The 17,754-nt window shown below is 39.5% G+C and overlaps 1 protein-coding gene across 2 annotated transcripts; it reads left to right on the forward strand.

The window, feature by feature from the left end:
* Positions 1 to 1,276: 1,276 nt before the first annotated feature.
* cunh11orf49 (chromosome unknown C11orf49 homolog) lies at positions 1,277 to 17,417 on the forward strand. Of its 2 annotated transcripts, none has more exons than XM_038300651.1 (10): positions 1,277 to 1,308; positions 1,371 to 1,458; positions 1,540 to 1,642; positions 5,308 to 5,438; positions 6,525 to 6,609; positions 9,322 to 9,407; positions 13,371 to 13,578; positions 13,666 to 13,775; positions 16,162 to 16,225; positions 16,566 to 17,417. In XM_038300651.1, exons 2-10 carry the CDS (start codon positions 1,416 to 1,418, stop codon positions 16,732 to 16,734), a joined length of 999 nt encoding a protein of 332 aa, XP_038156579.1. In that variant the 5' UTR covers positions 1,277 to 1,308; positions 1,371 to 1,415; the 3' UTR covers positions 16,735 to 17,417. The 2 variants fall into 2 exon arrangements, with proteins under 2 accessions (XP_038156579.1, XP_038156578.1); XM_038300650.1 differs by lacking the exon at positions 16,566 to 17,417 and adding an exon at positions 16,323 to 16,532.
* The last annotated feature ends 337 nt before the right edge of the window (positions 17,418 to 17,754 follow it).

Below are 17,754 nucleotides of genomic sequence, written 5' to 3' on the forward strand. Positions count from 1 at the left end.
AGTTCATCAGATAATCAGATAATCTACATTTTCTTTTTCTCCACATCCTTCACATTTATCATTATTTTTCTTTCCTATTAAATATACATTGTCATCTAAATAGGTATCACCCACTCTTAATCTGATCAGTATTACTTCTTCCTTCTGTTTCTCTCATTAATGATTCTATTTAATACTGATTTTTGTACCTTATATAATCCTCTTCCTTTCTTATCTTCGTTCCGTCTCTTTCTCCCTTTCTTTCCTCCTAATAAGTGATTTTCCTTCCCCTTTCCCTAAATGAATTGTAATGTTATTATCTAAATCCCTTTTTGCTAATATATCTACTTTTTCATTGCATTTTACACCTTCATGTGACCCTATATAATCTAAATAGACTGTGTTGGATTTCTAATACTAAATCTTTTTTATCATTTCCTTCTCCCTGAATACTTTCTAAAACGTTGGAATCAGTAGAGACCACCACCCTGTCTGCTCTAACCTCCTCTAGCCATTGTAAGCTTAGTATAATTGCCACCATTTCTGCTGTGAAAACAGTTAATCTGATATTCCTTTAAAATATGTATATTTTAAGCTCTGTTATATTTATTCCTATTCCCAGATGTCCTTTTAAATTCTTAATTTATATATTCTTCTTTTTGGAATTTTATTGGCGGTTGGCACGCAACGAAATGGTGCATTACTGCCACCACCAGGTATGGAGTGTAGATCTGAATGGCTACTACCTATCTATACTGAACAAAATCAACAAAACAAAAACCAAAATAAGATTTAAATCCCCTCAATTACACTGATTAATCTAAGATAATGAAAACAAATGACATAACACTTATCTCTTGAGTTAATTCTAAGGATTTCCATTAAATTACAGTGTATTCTTTCTTTATTAAGATTTTGAACCAATCTTCTCCTTTTCCTTTCATACTTCTTACAATTTATATAGATTCTTCTTCTTCTTTTCTATTATGGCGGATCGCAACCAGCTCTAAGATGTATACCGCCACCTACTGTACATGAGTGTGTAGTAACATTACTGTACATCAAGTTCTATTTTTTTATTTTGTATTCTGTAGATAAATAAATACTGCTTTCCTAAATCTGTGAATATCCTTTATATTTCCTTCATTTTCCAATATTCCTTTAATTTATATAGATTAAAACATAGAAATGTTTCCGGGGGAAACATTTCTATGTTTGTTTGTTTCTATCTAACAAACATTTGTATGTTAAACATTTCCGGGGGAAACATTTCTATGTAGCTCAAAACATCCGGTCTTCCCTCTCTCTTTTTTTTTTTTCTTCCATGGCAACGCGCACGTTACCAGAGCGATGAGCAACCGGAGCCTTCACAACTGGAGCAGTTTTATAATAACGTTCTGTTAGTTTGTGATTATCTGAGAGGCGGAACCAGCAGAATGAGCCGCCTGAGTTCGGCCATCCCCGCTGAGCAATACCTCGGTATATTTGCAGCTGCAGTTGCTCATCTATATGGGTTCGGTTCGGTTTGTCTTAACATCTGTGTTGTTGTTTTTGTGCTAGCGGACAGCAAGGTTCTGTTCTACCTGAAAGATGCGTTGACTCAGCTGCTGGACCATAAGGAGGAGTACACCCAGTTCGGCGTGGTTCGGTACTTCGCGGAATAGTAGGTTCCACATTTGGACCCGCCCGAACCACACAGCTAAACACAGGAGATTTGTATGGATTTAATAAAAAAAAAAAAAATGTTTTGTTTTTTTTCTGATTTTCTAGGTTCTAATTTTTTTTCGTTTTTCCTTCGAAAAGGATCCAACGCTTTTTTGAAAATTCAGAGTTGCTTAATACTTATAAAAGTATGTGTATATATACAGATCTGTTTATCCAATTTTAAACAAATCCTTGTTCTCAGTCATAAAATCTAAATAGAAAATAACAGAATAGAAAATAATAATAATAATAAAAAGTATAATAATATTAAAAAAAAACTAAACAAAAAATAATAATAGAAAATAATGGAATAGAATAGAAAATCCCTTTAGGGTTGTTTGTTTTTTATTGAAAAAATACTTATTTTAAAATAGAATATAACAGAAAAGCCTTTTATTGTCTCACAATGGGGAAATTCTGTTGTTTACAGGAGCAAAAAGATTATAGAAAGAAATGGTCACACATATGTGGACCTTAGAAAAATGCATAACATTATAGTGAAGAGTTAAAAGATGAACAATGAAATGCTGTAAAGTGCTTTAACAATATATTATAAAATAAAATCAACATGAATGTGGTAAACTCTGTTCATTCTAAGGTGAAATAAAGGGTTAATCCCCCTTTATTTATCAGCGTGTTTCAACCCAGCTTTACTTCCTGAATATTCCAAATAAAACAAACAAACTATTGTTTCTTGATCAATAATCTTTTAGCCTGTTTTAAGGTGATCGTCTAACTACAGGGCTTCCCAAACTTTTCAGCCTCTGACCCCCAAAAACACCACTGAAACAAAAACACACAGAATTACTTCAGTTTTGGTTCATCTATTTATGTAAATGTAAAATAAGGAGATAGGAAAGCAAGACGGGGAATGCTGAACAGCTGGATCCAGATGGGATATAATTAGTAACCAGGTTTTTTACGTAGCACTAAAGGCCATTATTATTTGATCAATCATGAACTAAAACAATTATAAACTTGTTCGAATCTCCTCTATAATTTGATTTTAATTGTTGTTTTCACAAAGAGGATTTTGTATGGTGGTCTGTTTGCATAGACGATTGTTCTGATTCTACATTTGGGTTTTTTCCCTTTTGCAAGATTGTTTTGAATTAATCTCTGATCAAAGAAAAGGAAAAAAACAACAACCTCCTACTGGTAAATATTATTAACAGGACTCATATTACTGCACCTGCTACCTATGAGTAGATCATTTTATTATCTTATAAAATTTTTATTACCTGAACTTTCATTATTTTTGGCTATTCTTCATTCATGTTGCCTATTTGGTTTTTAAATATTTCGTTTTTGTTGCTGGGTGTAGCCCTTTATGGTGCGTTCAGACCGGAGGCAGTGGCTGTGGCGAGTGCGGTAGATTCACATAGAATTCCTGTACAAACAGCTCCGCCATCACCTCATGCTACTAGATAGAGCTATAGTGCAGCACTGCATGGAGAGAGTGGAGCGCTGATCACTGAAGTGGAAAAATCTGAACTTTTCTATGAAACTCCACACAGCAGCCAATCAGGGACTGGTTGGAGGTGAAACTTTTTCACTTAAAGGTATAGTGGAGGATGTTCTTTTTTTGTGGATCATCAAAATAAGCGGTCCTCCTAATTGTCAATCATTCTGGTGATATGTTTATGTCCTACATGCTCATTTTGACCTTAACCCTATGGTGAGAAATACCTCCTCTCTCGCAAACTGATGAGAAAAGGGATTAAAATATGAAGGAAACATATTCTTGATGTTTTCATATTTCCTATGCATGGATGCCCTAAAACTGAGAGTTTTGGTGGACAGATAAATTCAAATGAAAACGATTTTTACTTGTATGGAGACACGTTTTGGTCGATGTGCTACAGTCAGTGTCTAATGAACATATTCTCAGTGGATGGCATTTCCCACTATTTTTGCTATCAACACCATTCTAGATCATTTCTGACAAAAACATTAAGAATATATTTAAAAGTTCCCTTTTCGTTCATATTTCAGTCCATTTTCTCATCAATGTGCGAGAGTTTACGGCCATGCACGCTCCTGCAACATTGGAGGTAATTCTCGGCAGCCAGGAATTTCTCAGCATTTATCTGTCCTGCAAAAATTTCATTCTCAGAGGATCCATGTATAAGAAAGTGTAATAAAGAAATATTAAAAATATAGTATCCTCAACATAACACCTGTGGTGAGTCTGACAAAGTGGAAAAATTGCAAATCTTCTTTTGCAAAGTAAGCTTGTATGAGCGATGCAAACAGCAACTTTTAAATAGAGCGTGCACGAGGAGAAATGGGCTCCTGCATGCTCACACACGTGTTTAATAGGCGTTCCCTCTCGGGAGCGGGTACAGAGTTGTAATATGCACTTTGTTTTAAAGTGGAAAGGGAGGGTCTTCTTAAAGATTTGTGAAAATCCTCCACTATACTTTAAAATGGAATACAGGGAAAATAATGTTTAAAAAGGTAGAAATAAACTCTAAAGATGTGGTCAGGTGGCTTAAAAATGTCTTTAATTTAGTCCTAAAAGGACTGTTAATCATCTTCAATTCCCTCCAGCACAGAGCCCAGTGTGTTGCTTCCCACTGCCCAGCATCAGTGTTTTCTGAGGGGGTAGATTTACAAGGAAGCCCCGCCTAATCCGACTGTCATCCACACTTTTTTTTCAGAGTTTTTGGGGCTTTTCCAAAAAAAGATGGTCTCCCCAAGGTGGTTCAAAATTTGTTCATAGAGCACAATTTAGCAGCAGTTTGTGATGTTAAAGGTCACCTGTGCTTTTATTGTCAAATGCTGACAGCAAGACCTTGACAGGAAATTACATGGGGTTGCCAGGGGTAACGGCAGGTCCTAAGTGATGGGTCTGGGAGGCTGGTGGTTAACTAAATATCAAACAATCGTTCCAGCCACTAAATAAGGTAAACATGCCCTCTGTTATATTCAATACCAGCACAGAAATGACATGTGATGTTATGCAATAACTTTATATCAGGATACAAACGCAGCGTCTGCTGGGATGCTGATGTCATTGTCCGTAATTATTAAAAATAATTCTATCTTCAAAACCAAATCAGCTCAAATTACCTGCAGAAATGAAGAAGCATTGAAAAATCCGGCTAGATTATTTGATAATTGACCCTTGGGTGACCTAAAACATAATATCTCTGAAACAGCAGCAGCATGTGGTCTTTTTTATTACATTTTTACAAACGACCCTTTTAAATGCTGATGAAGGTTCTCAGTCATCCAGGTCATAGTCATTCCGTAAAATTAAAAAAATATCCACTGGACTTGGTTTCCAAGATTTGAAGACGTTTCGCCACCTCTCCAGGAAGCTTTCTCACCCTTTTAAATGCACAAACCTGCACGAAAGAAGTAATAACCATTCAGTCTATTTGCTGAGTTTTTTTCACATCGGTGGGGTGTCAGCTTCATGATGATGCGGTCCAGGGTGTAAACACCGTGCAGAGCGGTGAACTACCCACAGGGCTGGAGGAAATCAGCGCGGACACCACGTCCGGTCTGGAGGCACCATTAATAAACCGAACCGATGAGTAGTTGAAGGAAGATGTCTTATTTTTTATAAAGACCACAGCTTTGCGATGACCTTCGACCTTATTTATGTGTTTGTAGTTTCAGCAGTGTGAAGAACGGCAACCACGTCCTCTTCAGGGAGTTTAACTTCATCAGAGCCACTCAGCACAACAGAGCGTCCTTCATCAGAGTCTTCTGGAGATGCTTCAGGCAGATCGGGAAGAGTGGAGGTGAGAGCCGCTGCTAATCCGACTGCAGCATGTTAGTGAATAACGGTAGCAGGTTTCCTGAGCCGCAGAATGATAACCTTTTTAATATATCTGTTAATTAATGCTTTCATCTTGTTTAAAGGAATAGTACACCCAAAACATGATTAGCCTTCATTTTCTACTCACCCCCATGCTGAACAACACTCTGGAGTACTTTTTTGATATCTCAAATGCATCTGGAGATCTGGGAGGCTTCTTGCTGTCTGCTGACATTCAAATAATGGAGGTCTATGGTGACCGAGACAGAAAGGTCCATAAAAGTCCACAAAAAACGTGTCAATATTCCTCCATACTGCTCGTCCAATGTATTCCAAGTGTCCTGAGTGGGTAGCATCCAGAATTTACTCGAAACGAAGTAATTTAGAATGTTTTTAGAGCATAAACAGTAGTGTATAGGATTTCCTGAAAGCGCGCGCCGGCGCGTTCATGACGCTACGGAAGCCGGCAGACCAAACCAGATGAAAGTGCGCATTCAGCGTCTGCTCTGCTGATAATGCAAGCGTAGAAGAAGAAATGTGCTGTTTACCTGTGCAAAGAAAGAAACAACGAAAGAAAAATGTCTGAGGACTTCAGTGTTGAGGAAGAGCATGAGTTCTTTGCCGAGCTGAATGCGCACTTTCATCTGGTTTGGTCTGCCGCGGTTTCCGTAGACTCGTGAACGCGCTTTTAGGAAATCCTATACACTACTGTTTATGCTCTAAAAACATTCTAAATGACTTAGTTTCGAGTAAATTATGGACGCTACCCACTCAGGACACTTGGAATACATTGGACGAGCAGTATGGAGGAATATTGACACGTTTTTTTGTGGACTTTTATGGACCTTTCTGCCTCTGGCACCATAGACCTCCATTATTTGAATGTCAGCAGACAGCAAGAAGCCTCCCAGATCTCCAGATGCATTTGAGATATCAAAAAAGTACTCCAGAGTGTTGTTCAGCATGGGGGTGAGTAGAAAATGAAGGCTAATCATGTTTTGGGTGTACTATTCCTTTAAACATATTGTTTCATGACTCCATCCATGAAGAAGGCTCCTTGTTGTTGCAGACTTGCTGTCCATGCTGGAGTACAGGTCTCTGCTGCAGGTGCTGTGCCCAGACTTCCCGCTGGAGGTGGTGCGGAGCGCCGCCAGGTTAGCAGAATAATATGTTGGACTCGGGGATCCTCACTTGGAATTAAAATAGTTTGATCCACAAACTTAAATAAGAATTAGAAGAAGGAAAATATTTAACTGCGATACCACTGCTGAAAGCAGCAGCACAATGGTTTGTCCTCATTTTTCGTCCTTATCACACAATGTCCCCCCCAAAAAACACAAATTTCATCACAAATACAGTAAACCCTTTACTTTGGGTCATCAGGGGAAGTTAGAGCTTGTTATTTCTTTTCTAGCATTTTATTGTCATAACACTGTCACAACTACAGAGCAACAAAATTAATGGAATAGTACACCCAAAACATGATTAGCCTTAATTTTCTACTCACCCCCATGCTGAACTAGCCTGACGTAGTCCTACTCAATTCTAGTCAGAATGTGAGTCTGATACTGCTCCATAGAGCTGTGATTATGGGGCGTGTTTCGAACGAACCAGGAAAAAAAATGCCTCTGCACTCAATTGGATAGATCTACAACCAATAAGAGCAACGGAGTGCGTGACGTATGTTAAGCGAGGCATAGTTGTTGTCCACAAAAATCAAAGCGTGCAGTTGCACGCCTAGAATAAGAAGATGAGCCTTGATCGCGTTTCTCTGTTCCTCTTTTAAAATGAATTTGCTGTCGATATCTTCTAGAACAGACCTAATAGCAGAATCTACTCACCCAAACTCTCCAGCGGCAGCCATTGTTGTTGTCACCCAAGCACGCTTTGGTCACGTGGTTGATTACGTTACTGTTTGTCATCTGTCCATCATCGTATAAAGCCCGCCCTGACAATTTGATTGGATCGCCTGACAGTGGGCGATAATACTCGCGCTACTATGGAGCAGAGCCAGACCGAACTTCCCCGACCTCAAACTTTGTGGGCGGGACTAAGTTCGGAATGGCACCCAGGCTAATGCTGAACAACACTCTGGAGTACTTTTTTGATATCTCAAATGCATCTGGAGATCTGGGAGGCTTCTTGCTGTCTGCTGACATTCAAATAATGGAGGTCTATGGTGCCAGAGGCAGAAAGGTCCATAAAAGTCCACAAAAAACGTGTCAATATTCCTCCATACTGCTCGTCCAATGTATTCCAAGTGTCCTGAGTGGGTAGCATCCAGAATTTACTCGAAACGAAGTCATTTAGAATGTTTTTAGAGCATAAACAGTAGTGTATAGGATTTCCTAAAAGCACGTTCACGACGCTACGGAAACCGCGGCAGACCAAACCAGATGAAAGTGCGCATTCAGCTCAGCAAAGAACTCATGCTCTTCCTCAACGCTGAAGTCCTCAGACATTTTTCTTTTGTTGTTTCTTTCTTTGCACAGGTAAACAGCACATTTCTTCTTCTACGCTTGCATTATCGGCAGAGCAGACGTTGAATGCGCACTTTCATCTGGTTTGGTCTGCCGCGGTTTCCGTAGACTCGTGAACGCGCTTTCAGGAAATCCTATACACTACTGTTTATGCTCTAAAAACATTCTAAATGACTTCGTTTCGAGTAAATTCTGGACGCTACCCACTCAGGACACTTGGAATACATTGGACGAGCAGTATGGAGGAATATTGACACGTTTTTTGTGGACTTTTATGGACCTTTCTGCCTCGGGCGCCATACACCTCCATTATTTGAATGTCAGCAGACAGCAAGAAGCCTGCCAGATCTCCAGATGCATTTGAGATATCAAAAAAGTACTCCAGAGTGTTGTTCAGCATGGGGGTGAGTAGAGAATGAAGGCTAATCATGTTTTGGGTGTACTATTCCTTTAACCTTCTGCGTTAAGGGTCTTGGCTCAGGGAGCCACAGTGGCAGTCCGTGGGAGTGGGCCTCGAACTCAGAGCCAAGCTGTATGCAGGTCATTCCCCTATGATCAACCTATGATGAAGATCACGAGGCATTCTCTTTCTATGCAAATGAATAAACAGTTTTTAGCTTCAGAAGAGTCAGGACCTTAAATATAAATAAGGATGTAGACTGTAGCCCACAGGAATGGCCGTTTATAGACTGGGGTAAAAATAAGCGCTTGGAAATGCAGGAAAAAACAAATGATAAGAATCCAAATCCCCTGAATTCACCATCCCCATGTTGAAACAGGATGTTGGCAGCATTATGCTGTGGGAATGCTCTTTCTGTTTTGTGTTCCATCAGAGGAAAGGGAGCTGCTCAGAAAGATGGAAGTTTCATCCTGCAGCGGCACAAAGATCAGAGATGATGGTTCTGTAAACTTTACCGTCTGAGGAGCCATTTTTTTATCAGTCCCGCTAATAAAACTCGATCAGATCTGCAAACATTATGGGACCTTTTTTAAAGAGAAAAAGATCATTTTATAAATATCGACCAAGATTGATCCTTTTTTACATCATTCTGCCATTTTAAAATAAGATATTTTAAAAAAAGAAAACAACTTTTTCCCCCACTTAAAAAAAAAAAAAAAAAATATATATATATATATATATATATATATATATATATATATATATATATATATATATATATATATATATATATATATATATATATATATATATATATATATATTCTAACCAGCATTTATTTGTCTAATTTTCCAGATTAGCTCGCTCTTCTTCATTTGTAGCCAAAGTGATGAAGAATCGTTGTCATCCCCAGGCTGCAGAGCCCTGTTCTCTCATTCTGGATGTTTCTGTTGTTTCTCATTAACTTCTCTCTGTTCTTTCTGCAGGATCGTTGTGATGGATGAAGCCACTGATTGCCTGATGTCATTCTCTGACTTTATTTATGCCCTCCAGCTGCAGCTCTATTACCAAGGTACAGCATCACTCATGGGCTTAAAACCTGACACTGACCCCCTTCCATATCTGGTGCTGAATCAGATCCATAGGTGATGGATTTCAGAGTGCCTGCTCTTATTGCCAGGACTCTTTCTAACCGTCGCTGCAGCAGCATCACTGGCTGCTTTGCTATCAGCCGTTAGTTTTTTCTTACCTTCCTTTTTGCTGTTGATTTGGCAACGATGCTGTTGGCTCTCATCATAATAACGCCACAGAGACGCTGGCTGCCAATATTGGGTTTTTGTTTTTTTCAGCAAACCTTTATTGAACTTCTAGTGACGGTTACATCCATGCTTACGTCCCTGAACATGGAGCTGCTGTGCGGTGTCTACATTCTGCATCTTTGGGTCGCTTCACTCTCTTGAGGACTGATGAAGGTCACATTTAAATATTGGCTCAAAAAGATGGAAAACCAGAATGGAGGATCAGGACCTGCTGTGTGGACGAAGCAGCGGTCAAAACAAACAGAAATTTTTATTATGGTCTCAATTGTTTCTATGTAGAGGTTTCAGCCGACCTTAAATCTGAGTAGTTTCAAATTCAGACTATCATAGGAACTCGTCGGCTATTATAGGAACTATTATAACGCCTTGATTCTCAAGCCCTTTATAGATTGAATCCAAACCACCAGTTTTCTTTCTTTTTTAATAAAAGATTCTGCTAATTGTGGAAATACACTCACCGGCCACTTTATTAGGTACCCCATGCTAGTAACGGGTTGGACCCCCTTTTGCCTTCAAAACTGCCTCAATTCTTGGTGGCATAGATTCAACAAGGTGCTGGAAGCATTCCTCAGGGAGTTTGGTCCATATTGACATGATGGCATCACACAGTTGCCGCAGATTTGTCGGCTGCACATCCATGATGCGAATCTCCCGTTCCACCACATCCCAAAGATGCTCTATTGGATTGAGATCTGGTGACTGTGGAGGCCATTTGAGTACAGTGAACTCATTGTCATGTTCAAGAAACCAGTCTGAGATGATTCCAGCTTTATGACATGGCGCATTATCCTGCTGAAAGTAGCCATCAGAAGTTGGGTAAATTGTGGTCATAAAGGGATGGACATGGTCAGCAACAATACTCAGGTAGGCTGTGGTGTTGCAACAATGCTCAATTGGTACCAAGGGGCCCAAAGAGTGCCAAGAAAATATTCCCCACACCATGACACCACCACCACCAGCCTGAACCGTTGATACAAGGCAGGATGGATCCATGCTTTCATGTTGTAGACGTCAAATTCTGACCCTACCATCCGAATGTCGCAGCAGAAATCGAGACTCATCAGACCAGGCAACGTTTTTCCAATCTTCTACTGTCCGATTTCGATGAGCTTGTGCAATTTGTAGCCTCAGTTTCCTGTTCTTAGCTGAAAGGAGTGGCACCCGGTGTGGTCTTCTGCTGCTGTAGCCCATCTGCCTCAAAGTTCGACGTACTGTGCGTTCAGAGATGCTCTTCTGCCCACCTTGGTTGTAACGGGTGGTTATTTGAGTCACTGTTACCCTTCTACAGGTGCTGGTCATAAAATTAGAATATCATGAAAAAGTAGATTGATTTCAGTAATTCCATTTAAAAAGTGAAACTTGTATATTATATTCATACATTACATACAAACTCATATATTTCAGATGTTTATTTTGTTTAATTTTGATGATTACAAATGACAACAAATGAAAATCTCAAATTCATCATATCAGAAAATTAGAATATTGTGAAAAGGTTCAAAATTGATGGCCCCTGGTGCCACACTCTAATCAGCTAATTAACTCAAACCACCTGCAAAAGCCTTTAAATGGTCTTTCAGTCTAGTTCTATAGGCTACACAATCATGGGGAAGACTGCTGACTTGACAGTTGTCCAAAAGACGACCATCGACACCTTGCACAAGGAGGGCAAGACACAAAAGGTCATCGCTAAAGAGGCTGGCTGTTCACAGAGCTCAGTGTCCAAGCACATTAATAGAGAGGCGAAGGGAAGGAAAAGATGTGGTCGAAAAAAGTGTACAAGCAAGAGAGATAACCGCACCCTGGAGAGGATTGTGAAACAAAACCCATTCAAAAATGTGGGGGAGATTCACAAAGAGTGGACTGCAGCTGGAGTGAGTGCTTCAAGAACCACCACACACAGACGTATGAAAGACATGGGTTTCTGCTGTCGCATTCCTTGTGTCAAGCCACTCTTGAACCACAGACAGCGTCAGAAGCGTCTTGCCTGGGCTAAAGAGAAACAGGACTGGACTGCTGGTGAGTGGTCCAAAGTCATGTTCTCTGATGAAAGTAAATTTTGCATTTCCTTTGGAAATCAAGGTCCCAGAGTCTGGAGGAAAAGAAGAGAGGCACTTCATCCACGTTGCTTGAAGTCCAGTGTAAAGTTTCCACAGTCAGTGATGGTTTGGGGTGCCATGTCATCTGCTGGTGTTGGTCCATTGTGTTTTCTGAGGTCCAGGGTCAACGCAGCCACATACCAGGAAGTTTTAGAGCACTTCATGCTTCCTGCAGCTGACCAACTTTTTGGAGATGCAGATTTCATTTTCCAACAGGACTTGGCACCTGCACACAGTGCCAAAGCTACCAGTACCTGGTTGAAGGACCATGGTATCCCTGTTCTTAATTGGCCAGCAAACTCTCCTGACCTTAACCCCATAGAAAATCTATGGGGTATTGTGAAGAAGAAGATGCAATACACCAGACCCAACAATTCAGAAGAGCTAAAAGCCACTATTAGAGCAACCTGGGCTATCATAACACCTGAGCAGTGCCACAGACTGATCGACTCCATGCCACGCCGCATTGCTGCAGTAATACAGGCCAAAGGAGGCCCAACTAAATACTGAGTGCTGTACATGCTCATACTTTTCATGTTCATACTTTTCAGTTGGCCAACATTTCTATAAATCCTTTGTTTTTATTGGTCTTCAGTAATATTCTAATTTTCTGATATGATGAATTTGAGATTTTCATTTGTTGTCATTTGTAATCATCAAAATTAAACAAAATAAACATCTGAAATATATGAGTTTGTATGTAATGTATGAATATAATATACAAGTTTCACTTTTTAAATGGAATTACTGAAATCAATCTACTTTTTCATGATATTCTAATTTTATGACCAGCACCTGTATCACCTCGAACCAGTCTGGCCATTCTCCTCTGACCTCTGGCATCAACAAGGCATTTCCGCCCACAGAACTGCCGCTCACTTGATGTTTTTTCTTTTTCAGACCATTCTCTGTAAACCCTAGAGATGGTTGTGCGTGAAAATCCCAGTAGATCAGCAATTTCTGAAATACTCAGACCAGCCCTTCTGGCACCAACAATCATGCCACGTTCAAAGTCACTCAAATCACCTTTCTTCCCCATACTGATGCTCGGTTTGAACTGCAGGAGATTGTCTTGACCATGTCTACATGCCTAAATGCACTGAGTTGCCGCCATGTGATTGGCTGCTTAGAAATTAAGTGTTAACAAGCAGTTGGACAGGTGTACCTAATAAAGTGGCCGGTGAGTGTATATAAATCCAGCGGGTGCAGATAGGATAGGAATGGGTATTTGGGGTGGCGTCGGTCGTGATGGGATGGCAGAGGCTCAGAGTAGAGCTGCTCTTTCTCCATCATCAGGGGGAGGTGGCTGGAGCGTTTCATTCAGTCATTTGTTCCCCAACTTTCTAGTTTAGTTTAGGAACTGATGCAGAAAAACAGATATTTCCTTCTTTTAATTTAATGGTTTAAACAGCTAAAGGGAGACGTTTGTGGGAAGAAGGTCCTTCTGTGCTGGAGGTTTAGGTTCTAATTGATACCAGGGTCTGTCCAGAAAGGTTCAAAGGTGTTCCCAGTTCAACCCCCGGGTCCCTTAGTGTGAGCTCCAGCGGACGAACAGACCGATCAGTAATCCGATAGGAATTCATCAAAATAAAAGAAGCTCCTCCTGTCGCCCTGCAGAGTTCCTGGACAGCGTTCATGTGATCTACCTGGATCTGTTAGCCGGGAAGAGTCCCAACACCGTCATCGTCCCCACATCGTCCTCCGTGGAGCAGCTGACCTCAGCCGCCACGGAGGAGGACGACGGGGAGCAGCAGGAACAGGACGGCGTGGATTCGTCCACGCTGGGCGAGTGTGTGGAGGCGCTCTGCGACAGGTTCAAGTCCAGGTGAGGAGTCCTGCTCCGCTCCGACTGCAGCCTCCCGCTTCCATTTCTGATCATTGTTAAACGATCCATCATTGTGTCTCCATGCAGCTTTCCCCCAGGGACATGCATGAGGGAAGTCCTGCAGCAGAGCGACAAAGTCTCCTACTACAGCCTACTGAGGGCTCTGGCTAAACATGAGGGCATCAACCAAACCATAGGTAGGTTGAACACAACCCCACTGCGCCCTTTATTCAACTATTGTATATAAGAAAGACCAGAACCAGGATCTGTTCCACTCATAGACCCGAGATGTTCCAGCAGAAATCCTTTTTACTCTCATGATCATGGTGCCCCTTTCCCCGGCTCAGTGTCTGGGCTTGAAATGTAATATTTCCATTAGGGCTAAAACAGTTAATCGGATTAATCATGATTAATCGATTATTGAAATGATTGTCAACTAATTTAGTAATCGATTAATCGTTAGTATTAAAACTCTAAAGCAGTGTTTCCCAGCCGGGGGTACTCGTACCCCTAGTGGTCTATGATTGCATTGCAAGGGGTACATGAAAATATTTTATTTCTTAGGTAGTGAAATAAAATGGGGCTGGGGGCTGTTTTGCTTTCTGAGGACCCAACTGAAAAGATAAACAAGCTTTTATCAACGAAAAAGTAAGTTTCTGTCGTTTGAGTTCAGCTTCAGCTGTGAAACGCATCCGAACCAAGCAGAGGAACAGACTGGATGTGGAGAACAGCCTGAGATCAGCTGGTTTCCACACGGAGCTGTCGGAGCTCATCAAAGCAGCTCAGGTGTCCTGAGGAGAACAGAGTAAAGCTAATTAAGTCAGCCTGACTATAATTTGCTCTGCATTTTGTTCAATATTCATCAAGTTTAAATGCAGAGATGGCAAAAGTACTCACTTTCCGTACTTGAGTAAAAGTACAGATACTTGTGTCAAAAAATACTCTGGTAAAAGTGGAAGTACTGATTAAACTTCTTTACTCAAGTAAAAGTAACAAAGTACAGGCTTGTAAATTTACTTAAAGTATAAAAGTAAAAGTAGAAATCACTTTTTTCATGCCGTTGCCTACATTTTAAATGGATGTCTGCCAATAGGACTAGATCTCCGTTGTGTTCATTTTCAATCATCTCGTCGTCCATGCTACTATGCTAACGCCACCGCCACCAAGCTGCAATGATTTGCCGCGAATGAATACCGCCGAATCTGTCGATTCATCTTGTAGTGGTGCGTCAAATGCAACGTAGATTCCCATCCAATTAGATTGAATTTGGTATTGATGACGTGAAAAATAATAATGGTAACTCCATTGAAATGATTCAAAACTAAAGTAATGAGCCAATTTTTTAAAATATAAGGAGTAGAAAGTACAGATATTTATGTAAAAATGTAAGGAGTAGAAGTAAAAAGTCGCCATAAAAATAAGTAGTAAAGTAAAGTAAAAATATCAGAAAAATCTACTTGAGTACAGTAACGAAGTATTTGTACTTCGTTACTTCCCATCTCTGTTTAAATGTCAATGTCAAATTTATTTATATAGCACTTTAAAAACGGGTATAAAGCTGCACCAAAGTGCTTTACAGGAAAGACAACAACACCAATTAATACAACAGATTGTGAAATGTGATTATAAGGGAGTTACTCAGAGGAGCTCCAGTTTTATCAACACAGGTTTATAATATGAGTTTATTTTGTATTTATTTCAAATCTTTCCTAACTTCTAGGCAAAATATGTATGTGGGTTTTTTTATTTGAGATGTAAAACTTAAAATTATAAAGATTTAGTAAAATAGTCTGTGTCTATAGTCTATTGTAGTTTATTGTACTTTTAGCAAATCATCAATATTTTTGACTGAGAAGGGAACTCATGTTAAGACAAAATGACCAAAGGGGTCAAAAATGGTTGGAAAACACTGCCCTAAAACATGCCTTCAGCTGACAGAGCAACAGTAATTATACCAAAATAGTCATATTTAGTATATATTTAATATTATATAATAACAGTATATATTTTACCTTTAAGATAAAAAAAAATTTTCGTCTGTCAATATGCTCTATCCAGAACAAATTGAAAACTTTTCTTTAAGGAACCTTTGGCTATCCGATTATTCATTGATTAATCGAAGAAATAATTGAATTAATTATTTGCAGTCCTAATTCCAATTTTATGGGACTGAATTTTAGGATTTCATGATCTATAAGCTAAACAAAGAACAGGAGTGTTTCCTCACTCTGATTTCATTCATAGCCAGTGGCATGAATCCTTTTTTATCACACTGGAAAAAATCCCATTTTTTCCTAAAATAAGTGCATTTGTTCTTGGATTGAGGAGGTAAAATAAGCATTTTGCCAATAGAACCAGACAGTTTACATTTAAAAAAAGAAAACACAACTGCATTGTCTTATTTCAAGTACATTTTATCTAATTATCTTATTTTAAGATTAAAAATACTCATTACATTAGCAAATCATCTCATTAACCCACTAAAATTAAGGGTAAATCCACTTAATTTAAGAAAGTTTTACTTATTTCTAGATCGTTATTCCATTGCAGCGGATAACTGTTTGTGTCTCTGAACTGCCACAGGAGCCTTACCCAGCGAGGACGAGCTGCTCATTGACCCAGAAATGGACCAGGAACTTGACAAATTGTGAGAACAAACACTTGACCTATAATCACACATTTATTCTACATGTTACACCATCATAGAAAATAACTAATTTTGTCTGGTTGAACCTGGCTTTAAGGATGCAGAGTCATAGACCTAAAGGGAAGGACAGATCACCAAAGGATGCCAAACGAGGCAAAAAAGTTTTGAGTTTCAGAAAACAGAAAAAATGTAAATACATTTTAAAAAAGCAGTCAGTCGCCTTTATGTCAGTTATTTTTTGGTTTAACTGTCTAAAAATGATATCAAAGTGAAAAGCGCTCCTAAGCTCATCCTGTGGGATGCTGCTCTGAGTTCTGTCTTTCTGTTTGAATAAATCCAGAATAGCTCAGATCTCTGTGAGTCCCGGCAGCAACAGCAGCGGCAGCGCCGTGGGGGGGTTGAAGGAAGCGCAGAGGAGAGCCTCACCCCGCCGGAACATCCACCATCGGAGGAAGATGGAGGTGGAGAGCGACGGCTCCACCGAGGAGACCGACTCCTCTGAAAACTGAATTCTTCTGTTCACTGATTCCAGAGCCACCAAACAGCATCCTCTATTATAGATCTATTCCGTTAGACTGTGCAGCATAAACAAAGAGAGAACATGTTGACCCTATGAGGGACGTCAGGCTGACAAATCCACTCTTCCACCGTTTCATTTCATCTCCTCTTAACCTTCGCTCGTACATAAATATTCTACTGATCTTTTGAATTGATCTTCGGTTCCTCTCTGAAGAGTTTTTCTTTCCTTTTTATTTTTTACAGATTTTTTTGGTCCAGTTTTGGAGGCTCTGTTTTTTTTTATCTTATGGTCAGTTTTTTAAAGTAGCTGTAATATTTAAAAATCTTTTTTTTTTCCACTTTGTGTCAGACGGACTTGACACCTCTAATTAATTCTATGAAATGTTAAAAAGAAAACATTTTATAAATGTTTCACAAACAAAATGCATCATCCTTTCTCAATGACATATTAATGTATAAAATGACGTTCTCTTCATTTACTCTTTGTTTTTGTCCATTTTTAATAATTACAAGCTTCTCTTTTAACCCTTCGATCTGCCTCCGCATCACTCCTTGTGTAACACTTTCACTACTGTATCACCTGTTGATGTATATATCAATTATTTAAGGACATGAATATGTTCAGTATATATGATGCCATTCTCACAATGAGCAATAAAAGCTAGAACTGTGATGCTCTGGTTTTTATGTTTCCACATGTGCAGCACTTTGTTGCAGCTGCAGTCGTTTTTAAAGTTTTCTATGTATAACAAAGTCGTACTTTAATATGGAGCAGGTTTTTGGTTTGTTTCCATGATTTTTCAGCTGAAGGTTCTGATCCAAATGAGTTTCCAGCGTTTTGTAGGATAAATTGGAATTACCAGTAAAATTAGGACTATAACCATAAACGGACAGTTTGGGTTTATGTCAGAAGGCAGATTTAACCCTAAAAACCTCAAATTGAGATCTGAGAGGGAAAGGAAAGACACAATGGAGGACTGATGGATAAAATGACGATAAAACCATGTTTG

This window comes from Cyprinodon tularosa, unplaced genomic scaffold (genome assembly GCF_016077235.1).
Source record: "Cyprinodon tularosa strain WSP-4 unplaced genomic scaffold, ASM1607723v1 ctg452, whole genome shotgun sequence".
Classification (NCBI taxonomy): Eukaryota; Metazoa; Chordata; class Actinopteri; order Cyprinodontiformes; family Cyprinodontidae; genus Cyprinodon; species Cyprinodon tularosa.